General features: G+C 40.4%; 1 protein-coding gene across 2 annotated transcripts in view; it reads left to right on the top strand.

Annotated features, from left to right (window-relative positions):
• Positions 1–15,571, top strand: part of NEGR1 (neuronal growth regulator 1) — a 457,176-nt gene that overhangs the window by 182,506 nt on the left and 259,099 nt on the right. For both annotated transcript variants that reach the window (XM_081193857.1, XM_081193858.1), the window contains exon 2: positions 11,251–11,483. In XM_081193857.1, coding sequence (XP_081049983.1) covers positions 11,251–11,483 — 233 coding nt within the window. The remainder of the gene's footprint in view (positions 1–11,250; positions 11,484–15,571) is intronic.

Here is a 15,571-nt window from a genome sequence, read left to right as displayed (position 1 = left end):
CTATGCTTTCCCCATTCATTCTCATCTGCTTATCACAGCAGATTCATCAGAGTCCAAGAAAACCAGTTAAAGGTGAAATCCAAACCCCTGCCTGAAAGCAGTTGACTTGAATAGAGCGGTAGATCCAGCAACACACATGGAGTCCTGCTGGATGTGTGGTGAGGTGAGGAGCCAAGAGATCCTTCCTCTCCATTCTGAAACACAGTCTGGAGAGTATATGCTAGCGACTTCCGCAGAGATGCTGCTGGCAGTAAGTTCCAGTCACCCATGGTTTGGACAGGTACAGTTGAGAGCTCTGTGGATTCACAGTCTGTTGCCGGCAGAACCTACGAAAGGAGGGTTGGGCTGGGCAGGGTGACACCTCTTCCTCCTCTGCAACCCCTCCAATGCAGCAGATCAGGGATTGGGGTTGCTCTGTAATTGAAACCCATTTTTGGTTGTCTTGGATATTTCTGTGGTTGAAATTCAAGAAGTAATATTAACTCTAAGACAAGTGGTGGTAGTTAAGAAGCAGATCTATGTTTATTGTGTGTGCTTCTGTGTATAATTGATACAACACTGCTGGTAGAAATTTGGTAAATGATGTCTAGCTGTTGTGCTTTGCAGTGAATGCATATGCGTTAAAAGTTCCTCTTAAACTTTTGCTTTTCAAGCAGCAAGGAGTGGTTGAACAGAAAGAAAGGAGAGAGAGAGAGAGAGAGAGAGATTCTTAACACCCCATCTTTCTCTAGGCTGCTTTCCAATACTACTTTGCAATGTTTAATGTGTGTGTGTGTGTGTGTGTGTGTGTGTGTGTGTGTCTGTGTCTGCACACATATGCACATTGCCATTCAGGGCAAACCAGCACTATACATAAAAACCAAATACCAGTAAAGCTGCAATACAAGTTGATTAAAATATTCATTAAAATATTTAAGTATTGGGACATAGAAAGCATGCCTGGGGTGGGGGGAGTTCTGCCAAGGTAGAAATGGAGCAGAGGATGCTACAAATGGTCTCTTCTTCCCATCATCTTCATATGAAAAAGTCGAAGTCTGGGGTGAGGAAAGCCACCATTAGCCATCATATTAGGTTTCTGGGTGCAAATGGTAGAGTTTGAATGCTACTTGCCCTCAGAAGTTGCTATGGTCTTTGGAGACCACTCTAGGTTTGCAGGAAGATACTTGGCTGTGGAATTTTACCAGTCTACTTGACTGCTGCAAAGCTGTCTCCCTACATTTGCTGCATAACAAACTCCTTGTATCTGTTGCAACAGCAGAGTGAAAGTAACATGATACTTGTCAGTTTCCATTCACAACCTTAGAAGAGGTAGTGCGTCTTGCCAGGTTGCCTTCTCCAATGGTTAGGCCAGTCTCACAATCAGGAGCGATGCAAGATTGAAAAATACACTGGAACGTCTGTGCTTGACCTTTCTCTTGCCTCCCTTCTTTTGTAATAGCATCTGGTTTGTAGGTGGCAGACTAATTTCTCAAGCCTGCCATCAAGCATAATAATAATGTGGTTTGCACAGCCCTTACATTTAATAATCCATATACAAAATCTCCAAAGTACTAGAGGTGACCTATGAAAAATTCATGAATGGTAATTATGCTAATTACACATAAAAATTCAGGTAGCAAGTAAGCATTTGATCCATTTATTTCCAGCAGTTTGCCAATTAAGAAGCACATGCTAAAAGCTATGTCTCCTGAAAAATCTATGATTCGGCAGGTACCCTGGGGAGAGCTCTTACTTCCTCCTTAAACATTTGCACTTCTCTGATTTGTAGCTGTCCATTCACAGAGGAGTGCAATTATTGCTTTATGGTCTGGTGTTTTGGTTTGTTCATGGTAGGTGGTGGGTGTTTTTTAAGAGAAGACAGTTAAATTGTATGAGTTTGTCTAAATACTCCAAAAAAAGTGATGTGATTGTCTTAGTTTACATAGCAAATTTTCAGCATTCAATTGTCGTCTAAGAGTAAAGGGGAAATTGCAGGAGGAGACATGATCTGTTTTGTTGTAGCTGTGCACATAGAATCAGACTTACCCAAATCATGATTTTGGGCTGAAATTTTAGCAACTGAAACAAAGACATCATGCACAATGAAATCAAGTTTACTCTAGGGGTATTCACAAGAGCCCCAAATAGTATATGGGGTATATAGTAAAAGCAGGGAGCAGGGAGCCATAACCACATCTTACCGACCTCAGTCCTAAAAGCCATGCATTGAGCAAAATAGCAAGAGGGGTGGGATTTGTGCACACATGGCTGTGTAAAGCAGAAGAAATGTTCCTGGTCCGTGACAACAATAAACTGATTGGTTGCATAATTGGAGATCCTGCTGAGATAAGTGTACAACTAACTATATTCACATGAGCCCTCTTTGCTTAACTTCCACTCAAGGAACAGTTTTTGCAGGGGACAGAGGTCATAGATCCACTGCCTTTCCAGACATCGGCTATACACACAGACTAGACACTCATGAAGTGGGCTTATATTGTCACAACATGATGCCATAAATGTCGGAAGTCTCCACGCCTCTGTGAGCTGTTATTGTCCATCACTGAGCATTGTAGCAGGTTGCTATGCAATGATGCCAGCTCCCCGAGCCTTGGCAGTAGCTTCCCTATCAGACCCAATAAGAAATGTGTGGTTGTTTCCTTTTAATAACCAGTTTTCAAGCATCTGAAAATATTTGATACAGGAAGAGCACGGCTGCATTTCTAGGAAAGGGAAAGAAAGAGGGAGAAAATATATGTGTAAACTGTGTTTTTCATATATATATACCCAGGAACGAGTGTAAAAATAGCAGCTCTGAGGAAGTCAACAGGTCACTCTGATGCACAGCAATGAACTGCAAAATCAACTTGAATTGAAATGAGGTTTCCAGGGTGTAGCATATGTTGTGATGAAGGTGCCAGGGAAGATAAAGTAGGCTACACTCTTTCAACCTGTTCAGAGTGTGTTCCAATCATTTGGAACCAGAATGAACTGCTCCCACACTGCACAGCCCAAATCAGAACAAATTAAAACAGGGCTGCTCTTACAGGTGCATCCATTAATCCCAGCACACCGTCTGGGCTGTGCTCAGTGTGTGTAGGGAGAGAAAAAACGATGCCAGGCAAAATGGTCTTTATAAACCCAAACGGAATTGCCAGAAATGGATTCATTGCACAAAGCATTGAATATTATTTTGGACCTATACCAAAAAAAGATAGATTGCATATTTAAAAAGCTCCTGTTTTATTTGACTCGAGGGAAACTGGTTGTGAAGAGACCTATCCTATTTAATAAAACAGCTCAGTCTCCCTCTGGTGGCTACTTCGCTTTTACTGACTCACACTGATGGTAAACCTGTGCTAGTCCCACCCAATATAAAAATGGAAGAAAATTCACATTTTAGGCTGTGAATTCTAAGTAGCATTAGTGAGATTAATGCACTGTAAATACTGCTGTACAGATGACGTGGTTACCACCCACAGATATTAAGCTAACAGAGGGAGTGCTTCCACTGAATACAAATAAATAACTTTCTGAATATTCTGGGAATTGAGGTTATTATGTTTAACAGGTAGACAGTGCAGTTGAACTTGATACAGCTCCACAATAAATTCTGTAGATTGTCTGCTTAGTGTGTTGGTGTGAAACCCAAAATTAAGCCTAGACTTATTTAGACAGAATTTGATGGATTACTTCTGCAAATGATGCATTTTAATTTCATGATTACAATCACCCTAAAGATGTAGGTTTACATACAAAGTATTGCATCAAATGTAGTACTAAGTAAACATCCCATCAGTGTGAGGATGGGGGAAAGCATGGAGGCACATGGAGAAAAGAGAGGGGGAAGGTCCCATTGCACAAACATGAGCCCTTTGTAGATGAGACACTGTATTGGATCCCAAGTAGAGGATAATTTATTTGTAGCTAAAACTTTGCCTTTGGATGCTGCTAAAATTGTATCCTAAATTTGAGTTTAGATCTCAGGCATATCCACTCTGGTCCATTCAGACTACTATTTCAAGACCACCTAGCCTAAAACAGAAGAAGAGGGTCTGTAGTACAGTACTTGCATCGTGTATCTTGAAATCCCATAAAGATCCTATATTTAGGCTCAGCCATTGCTGCTTCTGCCTGATCCTGCTATGAGCCCCGAGTGGAGATGAAAATCAAGTGAGGAGTGAAAATCAAGTGCAGCTATAATATCTAAAGGAGCAAGCTACCCAAATCGTCGTGATCCGTCACATGATCCTGCCTTATATTGTGTCAGACTATCTAGCTCAGTCTTGCCCAACTAGCTCAACATTGACTCATAGAATTATAGAATTTTCTGGGGTTGGAAAGTAGCATGAGGACCATCTAGTCCAACTCCCAGCAGTGCAGGAATATTTTGTCCAACATAGGTCTCGAACTAAAGCATAGAGGGTCTCATGCTTTATCAACTGATCTATCCCGCATTTCCATTGAAGACAATGGCAGGGTTTTGTTTTGCTTTTTGTTAATTTTGGCTGTGTAAATAATAAAATATGACTCACCATCATCATAACTTTATCCCCCGCCCCCTGTGTGAGAGAGAAAGGGAGAGAGAGAGAAATATATATTCCATTTTAGAAATGTGTGAAACTGTTGCTAGTGGAGAAAACAATAAGCTTGTGGAACACAGGGCTAGATGCAAAGAACACAGAGCTCTGATGCTGCTTCAGCAACAATTAAGCTGAGCCCTGGACTACTGCAATGTACTCTGCATGGGGCTCCCCTTGAAGATGGTCCAGAAGCCAGAAGCTACATGTAGTGTACAATACAGCTACTAGGTTGGGAAGTGGGATAGTCCCATGAGACCATGGGTGAGTGGTAAGTGGGGTATCCCCGTAAGACCTTGGTTCACTAGCAGCCAGTGCAGTCCTCAACTGGGCAAAATTCAAGGTATTAGTGATAGCATACAAAACCGTAAAACAGGATTCAGGTGCCTAACAGAGCACCTTTCTCAGTATCAACAGTCTTGGGCCCTATGATCAGTAGGGGAGGTCCTGTTGGTGGTACCGGCACAGGGGACTGCCCAGTTGGTGGGGACCCATGGCAGGGCCTTGTTGGTAGTGGTTCCCCTATTGAGTCAGTCTCCTTCACGATTACATTTTAAGAGGGGTTTTTTTAAGTGCAGGTGCTGTACTTTGTGTTAACATTTTCATTGAGCTATGCACAAGGGCCCCAAGTACACACACACCCCACCTTTGATTGGTCACCACCAGTTCAGAACCCATCAGTGTATACATGAAGAAAGAATCTCATATTAGGGTTAAAATGTTTCATGAAACCAAGAGAATAAACTCACTGGTAAAGGAAATAAAGAATTTTCCAATCAGATATGATAAAATTGATGTCAGTAAATGTATTTTAGAAGCATATGGCTTAAATAATCACAACAGAAGGGTTTTTTTTAAAAAAACAAAAACCCAGAAACTAGATTTTCTGCTGTTCACACACAGTAATCTTTTCATAAATAGAAAATCAACTTTAGCTGAACTCCTGCTCACAGAAAAGTTTCTCAAGAGACATGAGAAATATAAGGATTAATGTCGCTTCTGTCTAATGACTGTAGTGCTGGGTTTAATTAATTTTGCTGTATAGTCATTCTTTATTCATAAGGAATAATTGGTGCTTCATAGAGATTTTTTTATTAATAAATTGCATTAAGTATAATCTTCTGGTGACCAGCAAGAAGCTGAAACAACTGAAAGGAGGAAAGATGAAGTCCATAGTAAATGCTCAGTGAAAATGAATGTATAATTTGTACTTAAATATAACAAAACAATTGCACTAGGAGATATTTCTGGAAACCAAGTGATCACTTTTTAATTAATTGTGACATAACATTTGAATTGCCATATAATTTCTAGAGAGGAGGATACATTCCCTTTCAGTGGTAGGTAATCTTTGTCTACTCATCCACGTGGAATATGCGTCATTACATACATACATACAGTACTACCTTGACTTTTAGGACTATCTTGGCTATGAGACTTGTTCCCTGCCTTGCAGACCTTTTTCCAACTGGCCTGGGCGGGCAGAGCCCTGACTGACTCCAACTACAAAAGCTGAGGTTGCTGAACAGACTATTGGGCTGGGATATTGCTTGGGGCAGGGGTTGCTGCTGTTTTTGGTTTTATGGTGTGTTTTTATTGTATCTTTAGTATGATTTATGTGGAAATTGCTCAATTTGGTTGTAATTTTTTAAATGTTTTATTTATTGTTTATTACTACTTTTGTTACATTTTGAATTATGTAATCCCCCCCCCCCACGTTTAAGCCGCCTTGAGCATAGTTTTACCTATGGAAAGGCAGTATACAAATAAAATTACATATGTAGCTATCATGCCCATTCCTAGATCCCATTCCAAATTCAAAGACCACATTCTAAAATTCTCAAGCTGCCAGAGAAGAAAGCTGCATGTTATGACATATTCAATTGATGATGATGATGACACACACTCAAGCAAAATCTACATTTATATGACAGCAACTACATACATCCCTAAAGGGTTGTTTGGGATACTCCAATCTGAACAGCCATAAATAACAGCAAGTATGAATGGTGAATGGCTCCCAAAATCTATTCTGTGAATTAGGTTTGATGCCCTACATTTAAAGTCCTGGTTATAGAGATCAGTTTATGGGTGGCTTTTGATTAACTATATTTACACCATTGGTTTGCTTTATTAATGTGTAAACTCCTTTTGGACAAGGGCCCTTATTCATGGAGAAACTCGTTTTAGATTGGCCAAGTAAGCAATACTGTATTATTGTGACTTTTGCAAATTGTTCTAATAAGTGGCAAGAGAGGCTGGGAGAGAGGAGAGAATGGGAACTCCAGCAGATAAAACAGCCTGCTGCAAGTCTGATGATTCCTCCTTCCAACTCTGTTTTATCTTATCCATTTCAGCTTTAAAGCCTTGATGTCCAAAGAGCTGGTTTTTATTTATTTATTTATTTCATGAAGAGCAGAGTGGAAACTCTGCAACTTTCAAAACACATGTCACAGCATCTGGCTGCTTTATAGTCTTTTGAAGACTCTGCACTCAAAGCTTCAGAACTGTCCGTTTGGCTGAGGAGACAGCTGTGAAAGTACCTGGCTAAACCTGTCTGCTTGAACATAGTTTTCATACGAGTTAAGATTAAATATGAAGGGAGAAATGCCTTTAATCTTTAATTAATTCCCATCTCATGCATTGAGATCTGACTTCATTAATTTAGTTATTTGGGGGGAAGCTTCTTCAAAAGCAATGAAATGCATTGTTGAAATTGTTTTATAGTGCTGACATGACATGCTTCATTGAAAGAGAAAATGCCATATTCTTTGGCTCTAAGTATATATGTAAGATATAACTCTAGAAACATGTGCATTTAAGTCCAGGTTATCTTTGCCAGTATTCGTAGAAATGAATATGCCAAGATGACACCAGAAGGATAAGAAATCAGTGGTCCTCCTGATGTAGCTGGGCTATTGTACTCATAGCCCCAAACCATTGACTATGCTGGCTGAGACTGGGGTCAACATCTGGAGGGTCACAGTTTCCCCACTGTCATGACCATGTATCAGGAACCTTTGGAATCAGATTCTTCCTACAGAAGTATATATAAGGAAGAGATGGATCCTGTTCTTTTCCACATGAACCCACTGGCACTGGAACCTGCATCTCACCCCCTAAACCCTAATGAGATAGATCTGCCACTGGACATCGCAGACTCCTTGGAGGATCAGGGAAACCTGAGGTTCCTACAAAGAAGGCCCTGCAGCTTGAAACTCTGCTGCCTAGAAGCCCAGTGGCCACAGAAAAAGGAAGGCATTGGCCCTTTAACTAGCTAGCTGCAGCACTCAGGAGCAGACCTTTCATTTTCACTCTCCTGTCTAGATGACAAAGCTCTGCCAATTTATTCAAGACTCTGCTGAGAGAACTTGCCTTTTCTGCCTTCAGGTAAACTATGGTCCAGGGCCAACACCTTGGTAATTGTCTGAGGTCCTAACCTTACCTTACCTTATCTGCCCATTAGTTCCAGAACCTCAGCTCTACTGACCTCCATCTTGCTTCAAAAATCTAATCCCCTGGGCAGGTACCCTGATATGAGCCCCATGAAAAACAACAACACATAAGATATTATCAGAGAAACAGCATTGTTCCTAATTATAAATACATTCACAGTAGGAACATATGAAGATGCTTCATGTTGTATCACAAGGTTGGGCCATCTAACTCACTGTTGTCTCACCATGAATACGGAAGGATGGCTCCTGTCTGAAACCCAAACATTGGGCATGCTATCAATGGCTGATGGGAGTTGGTCCAACCACATCCTTGGTTTACACAGATGACAGCAACTTCCTATTGTTTCAGACATGAATCTTTTCCAGCATCTTTGGAGATGTTAAGTATTGAATTATGTGCTCTGCCACTGACTTATGCCCTTTCCCTAAACTGCACTGGCAATTTATCACCTCTTTCTTGCCATGCCTTTTCTCTGTTTTCTTAAAATGCCTTTGTCATCTGTAAGTGCTTTGATAACATTCCCCATTGTTCTGTACTTCTTTTCAGTTTTTTTGCCCTCCCTTGTTGAAAATTAATATTATATATTTATTCCACACTGGCTCTTCTTACCTGTTTTGGCCTATGTAGGGGGCTTATTAAGTTAGCTATTAGGTACATATATTCCAGATTCCATTCTAAAACTCAAATTCCATCTTGAAGAGCATATCCTGCCTGATTCCTATTGAGCAGGTTGAGAAGGCATTGATTCTCAAGCAATTGGATGAGCATGCTTAGGATGATGCTTCATGCATTTCCATGAATCATGGTTTTTAGAAGGCCAATTCCAATATCGAGGTCAAGCTCAGAGCAGAAGATGCTTATGAGCAAAAGCAAATTAGTCATAATTAGTCAGAAGTACCATATGTTACCCTCCATTAAGGACCTCTTGATCCATGCAGATGTATTAGGAAACTTCCTATGCATGCTCGTGCATTGATTTGATGTTCAAGGCTGGCTCAAACTGTCCTGTAACAACAATACTCAACAGCGCCAATTGGCACATAATGATCATGAAACAGACAAAGGTGTAAGTAGAAAAGGCTTTGTTCTCAATATGCAATTTTAAGTAATTATGTTACCAATTCATTGTGCAATTTTAAAAAAATGTCTCATTCCGTACCACAAAGGCTGAACCAATGCCCTAAGGGTTGGACACTGTGTACGGAGCACAAATAATAAACTGATGGTGAGCTAAAAGCACTTTAGCACTCCATTCTTCTTCTGCATGAGTGCCTTTTACCCCATAACACCTTCCTTATCCATATGGGGTTCGACTTGTCTCCCAGGATTTGATGGTGGTCTTTCAAGGGCCTCAGCCTGTTTCATCATTTGATATATCAACATGTGCTTAAAAGTTTGATGGAGTGTTGCGTATCCAATTCCTTAAGTTGTATTTTCAGAGAAAAAGGATGCTCTTGAAAAAATGATGGCTCTCTTGTATGTATATACTGAAGAGTGCCTGGGGAAACCTAGCCAGATGGGTGGGGTATAAATATTATTATTATTATTATTATTATTATTATTATTATTATTAGGAGTATATGAATTTAAGCATGACTTTGGCAATAGACAGTGTGCTGCATTTTCAGTCCATCGTTCTGTACAAAACAACCTAATGGCTTTTTCTCTCTCTTGGGAAGCTTCTGCCCCGTTGATACTTTGCAAATACTGTATCCACATTTCACTTAAAATGCATCATTAGGTGAGAATGTTCCAATCATTCCATCAAAGGTGATGGATTGAATTATTTAATAAAAATGCAATTAGTCTTTTTTGCATATTTGTCAAAAACCTGAGAAATCCTTTTCAGTTTTCTGTCATTAATTAATATTATCTTTAATTCCCAATTAGCGTGAATATATTTCTCAGAAGACAGTGACATGTTGAATATCCATTTTTGAATGTTTGACCACATACCTTAACAACATAGTCACATTTTAGGTGGGGGTTTTTTAAAGCTATATTTCTCTACTTGAAAAAATATATATGGAAAGAAAGTATTTCTCTTAATACAAACCTTTAAAGACTCCTCCTGTTTTTTCCCCGGGAGGGGGGGAGGAGGGCAGGATTGGTTTGGCAGGAGGATGAAACTGGCTGCAAATTAGATTCTACAATATACCATGTTCCTTATTTTTCAACTGATTAGTTTCATACTGTTGGCAGTAACTTACCCTGTTGAATTCAGCTTGGGATTTTGTAGCAATCTTCAGCACGGTGTTCAAACCCCTGAGGGATTGTGTAGAGATTCTGTCAAACCCTTTTCGGTGGATGTGTATTTCATTCTGTGGCTGTACTTTGTGCTCATTTAAAAGAACCACTCTTCAATTTGTAGCTGAACATTTTCAAAATGAAGTTTAGAGAGGCAGAAGTCTGTCACAATGGCCTGAGTATCGCTACTTCCCAGCATTTAATGGTCTCTATTAGTATGAATAGAGCTCCAGTTTCATCTTCTCTTGTTGCAATACCCTACGGTTTCACAATTTGTTTTCTTTTTTTAATAAACCTGCAAGATCTATACATGATCTACACATACTGCTAAACTCATCAACAGTGTTTCACTACTGAACCTTTTTCTTTCTCTATGATATGTCCATAGTTCAAAAGTTCTATCACATTGTCTAAGGGAGGAAGATTTTGTTCAGTATATAAAAATATATCTAATGTGAGTGGCATTTTGCTGGGTTACAGTTAGGTCTATTCATTCCAGTACTTTGTTTCTGAACCTTGGAGAATGTAGACAAGGTGCATCCAGAACATGGATTTCTTAACTTGCAGGAATCGTTCTGTTTATCTATTCAACTTTTCAAACATCTACATTATGCAATCATGGGTTTTCCTTTGTTATGGTTGTTTTGCCTTATATTGTTTTGTGTGCACTGATTGAGTTATTGCATTTCACTGTATATTTCGTCTGTATATCTTTGTCTTTGGGGACTTTAACTGTAATTCTGATACTGCTACTGCTAATAAAAACTTATCCCCCTTTGGCGGAGGGGATGGCATTCAGAAAATAGAAAGCTACTCAGCAATAGATCATCAGGTGTCATTTGCACTGGCTTGCCATTTTTGTGCAAAATTAGGCTCTTCCATTACAAGTTGTAGTTCGGAATGCATCCAATTCAAAATATGTAAACATTAAACAAGTATATTATATGCCAAAAAGTTAATTGCTTCTCTTCTTTGAAATCTACAGGTGTTACTTGGAAGATGGAGCTTCAAAAGGTGCCTGGCTGAACCGATCAAGTATTATTTTTGCAGGAGGAGACAAGTGGTCAGTAGATCCTCGAGTTTCAATTGCAACAGCAAACAAAAAGGAGTACAGCCTCCAGATACAGAACGTGGATGTCTCAGATGATGGTCCCTATACTTGTTCGGTGCAGACTCAACACACGCCGAGGACAATGCAGGTGTACTTAACAGTAAAAGGTATTAGTCACCCATTATATAGATATATATACATTTTATAGATAATCATAAGCAATCTGCTTTTCAAAAGGAAATCTATTTGGCATTCTTATGTGCTGCAACGTCGAAACGTTTAATTTACTCTTGTTTGTCTATTTGTGCCCTTCAGTTCACTCACTGACTGTCTTTCTGATGCAATTAATGTGATAATTGGCTTCTCTTTGAAAGATGATCCCATACGAATGCTGGCAATCCCAGAGTAATACTGGGGAAACGGATAACTCTTCCCCAAGTTCTACCCAATTCCTCAGGCACACTTCAGTGAATGCTGAAAATTACATTTAGATAACTGGAGGGCATACATCAGTGTCCCACCAAGCTTGGGGGCAATCATAAAATGTGTCTGGGTTTGCAAGCAATGGCTTGTGAATCCTGACATAAGCATTTATAAGCTACTCAGTAAGAATAGGACATGTTCTGGAAAGGTGGTAAACATAATCTCTATTCAGGCACTGAAGCACATGACAGGGAGGTCAGAGTTCAGTTTGCTGGGCCCACCTTCACTGGCATGCTCCCAATATCATTGTTGTCCATGCTTTGGGACTGAAGACCTGAAGTAGGGAGACAGTGCATAGATGCCTCACACAGTTTAGAACCCTTATTAAAGTTATGTGGGCCATAATGCCTCTGCTTGTGGAAGAATGCAAAATAATGTCTCTATCAAAGATCTGCACAAGAGGGAAGAATGATGTGGGAAAACATGGTCTTTCAATTAATATTGTGAGTGTACAAAGCACTAAATGGCTTGTTGTCCTAGTTCTGAAAAGAGCACCTCTCTCATTATCAACCATTTTGAGCTTTATGGTTAGCAGCCTAGTTCTCAGAGATCTGGGACAAGTGATGGTTCCCCATTTGTGGAACGACCTTCCTAGTGCTGTCTCTCTCATTATTAAATTTCATGGGGGAAATTTGAAAATCCCTGTTTACCCAGACATGTGTTGGCTGAAATATGCTATTCCTGGCAACCTTGAAAAAACTAAGAGGCTCCTTTAGGAGGAAGGGCAGAATATAAACTTAAGATAAATGAGAGGAAAGTGGTGGTTTTAAACAACAACAGTAGTCTGAGTAAAGTAGAGGTAGAAGCACTCTAAGGGTTTATTTTTTTAAGTTTCAACAAGTTAATTGTTGTGCAACACAGAAGCTAACACGAAAAGCTAACAAAATAGAACCTTTCCCAAATCCCCACTTGCTGTATTCAAATTGTAGTAAAAACTACCACTTCCCTTTCCTCAGTGTCACCCTGCTCACTCTACTCAAACCTCTGTCATGGTTTTAAATCAGCGTGGTTTTTCCCTCTCAGTGTCTCTTAATCCTCTGCTGTTGTTTGAAATGACCACTTTCCCCCTCCCAGTTTCTCTCCACCCCCACTTTACTCTAAGCTCTGTTGTTGTTTAAAACCACCATTTCCCTCTCAGTGTCTCTCCCCTCTTTTTCACTACTGACAAACTTGCAACAGTAGTGGCAAATCACTAGTGTGACAGGGATTAGGCTAGGCAGCAGAAAATCGTACCTCTTTTGATGAACTAAGTTAGTTCTTCTAATGTCCATGTGTAAATGTAATTATTCCTTTTGAAACTGATTGGCATTTAAACCATTACTTGGAAACATTAATAAAGTGCAAGTGGGACAGATATCATTACCACCAAACAGGGTCAAACTGAAAAGAGAGTAAATGTCACTGAAAACAATGTTCTTTTCAGAGAGATTATCATCATTATGCAAAAACAAGCTGTCAAGCATACTGTTCTTCTTCAGAAAAATCTCTTTCATCCTTGTCTTGTCAATGCAAGCTCAGATGCATATTTGAAGATTGTAATTTGCATGATAGGTTTGTAGATACAATGAAAATCAATTATTGGAAGGTCCTGGATCATTTCCATACTGAGCACTACTGATGCAGATATGGTGATACGTTTTATTTAAAAGAGACTGCAGCTCTGTGTTAATAACCATCTCAATGATCATCCATTTCCCAATGCTTGTGTGCCCTCATTAACTATTCTGAGGGACAGGTGGTTTAGGAATTAGCAATGAGATGAGGGAAGCCTTTCATCTCCCAATCTGCAGTACAAATCCGGCCCTGCTTGGCAGTGACGAGAAGCTGAGACCATCTGATTGCTGTCCATAGCTTTCATGAAATGCCTCTTCATGCTGTCAACCCACTCTCTGTAGTTAAGTCCCAATAAAACACAAGCAAGCACAACAAAACAAAAATCCAAAACCCGCCACAAAATACCTCATGATTAGCAGGAGCCTCTGGATAAGAAATGATACATGAGGTGTATAAATAGTCTGTTTACAAAAGATATATATATATATATATATATATATATATATATATATATATAGGTTATGGTGTCTTCGGGTGTCTTCCCGTGTAAGAGTTGGGGTGTCTAGGCGACGTTTCGACGAGGTCTCACTCGTCATCTTCAGGCTGGTGCTTTCGGCTTCTTGTTACTAGAACAGAGCAGGATCTCAGTGTTTGAGTTCCTATAAATACTGTTGAGGGGGTGTGGTGTATAGCCTCCAACGTTCTGGGCAGAGAGGAAGTTCCTAGGTTAATGTGCCTTTTCTTCTTTTGTTCATTAATTACTTGAGGGATATCTTGAGTGATTACTTGAGTGATATTCTGAGTACCACTTAGGAGGGTCATTAGGTGTGGATTAGTTGCTAAAGCTTTCGTGTCTTGACCTCTTGACCTTGTAAAGAGTTTTTCTGAGAAGATGGCTGTACTGCACTTAGTTGTGCTCTGGCTTGGCTTCGTGTATAGGGGCGAGCTGTGGTTTTGTGCCCTGTGCCAGCCAGATCTGTGTAGGGATTGCAGGGGGGTGCAGCATCCGGAGGTGCCACTATGGTTTGGCTACTGGATGGTGTCTGTAATTTATCTGTGGAGAGGGTCTGGGTTTGGGTCTGGTGTGGTTGATTGGAGATGGCGTTCTGTGTGCCTCTGGTTCTGGTGTCGGTTTTTGTGGGGAGGGCTAATTTCCAGATGTCTGGCAGGCGGGACGTGTCGTCACGCTTGTTCATGTTACATGAACATGAACAAGCGTGACGACACGTCCCGCCTGCCAGACATCTGGAAATTAGCCCTCCCCACAAAAACCGACACCAGAACCAGAGGCACACAGAACGCCATCTCCAATCAACCACACCAGACCCAAACCCAGACCCTCTCCACAGATAAATTACAGACACCATCCAGTAGCCAAACCATAGTGGCACCTCCGGATGCTGCACCCCCCTGCAATCCCTACACAGATCTGGCTGGCACAGGGCACAAAACCACAGCTCGCCCCTATACACGAAGCCAAGCCAGAGCACAACTAAGTGCAGTACAGCCATCTTCTCAGAAAAACTCTTTACAAGGTCAAGAGGTCAAGACACGAAAGCTTTAGCAACTAATCCACACCTAATGACCCTCCTAAGTGGTACTCAGAATATCACTCAAGTAATCACTCAAGATATCCCTCAAGTAATTAATGAACAAAAGAAGAAAAGGCACATTAACCTAGGAACTTCCTCTCTGCCCAGAACGTTGGAGGCTATACACCACACCCCCTCAACAGTATTTATAGGAACTCAAACACTGAGATCCTGCTCTGTTCTAGTAACAAGAAGCCGAAAGCACCAGCCTGAAGATGACGAGTGAGACCTCGTCGAAACGTCGCCTAGACACCCCAACTCTTACACGGGAAGACACCCGAAGACACCATAACCTACATTCCTGTACCCGTGAAAATCTACGAAAGCAAATATATATATATATATATATATATATATATATATATATATATATATATATATATAAATAAATAAAAGCTGCTTTCTCATTTTGTGGCATTCCACTTATTGGATGTGCAGAATATCAGTAAGTTACATATTAAGCTGCCTTAACATAAATCAGACCTCTGAACCACTTTGTCCAGTACAGCCTGCTCCACCCTTCAGTATGGTTCCTTCCAGATGTTTGGGGCTACAACTCATCGTCCCTAACCATTAGCCATGCTGATGAGAACTATAGTCCAAAACAGTATTTCTTAATACTGGCT

Source organism: Podarcis bocagei (genome assembly GCF_964188305.1).
Source record: "Podarcis bocagei genome assembly, chromosome: 5".
In the NCBI taxonomy this organism is placed as follows: domain Eukaryota; kingdom Metazoa; phylum Chordata; class Lepidosauria; order Squamata; family Lacertidae; genus Podarcis; species Podarcis bocagei.
Note: the sequence above shows the minus strand (reverse complement) of the source record. Positions and strands in the feature narration are given on the sequence as shown.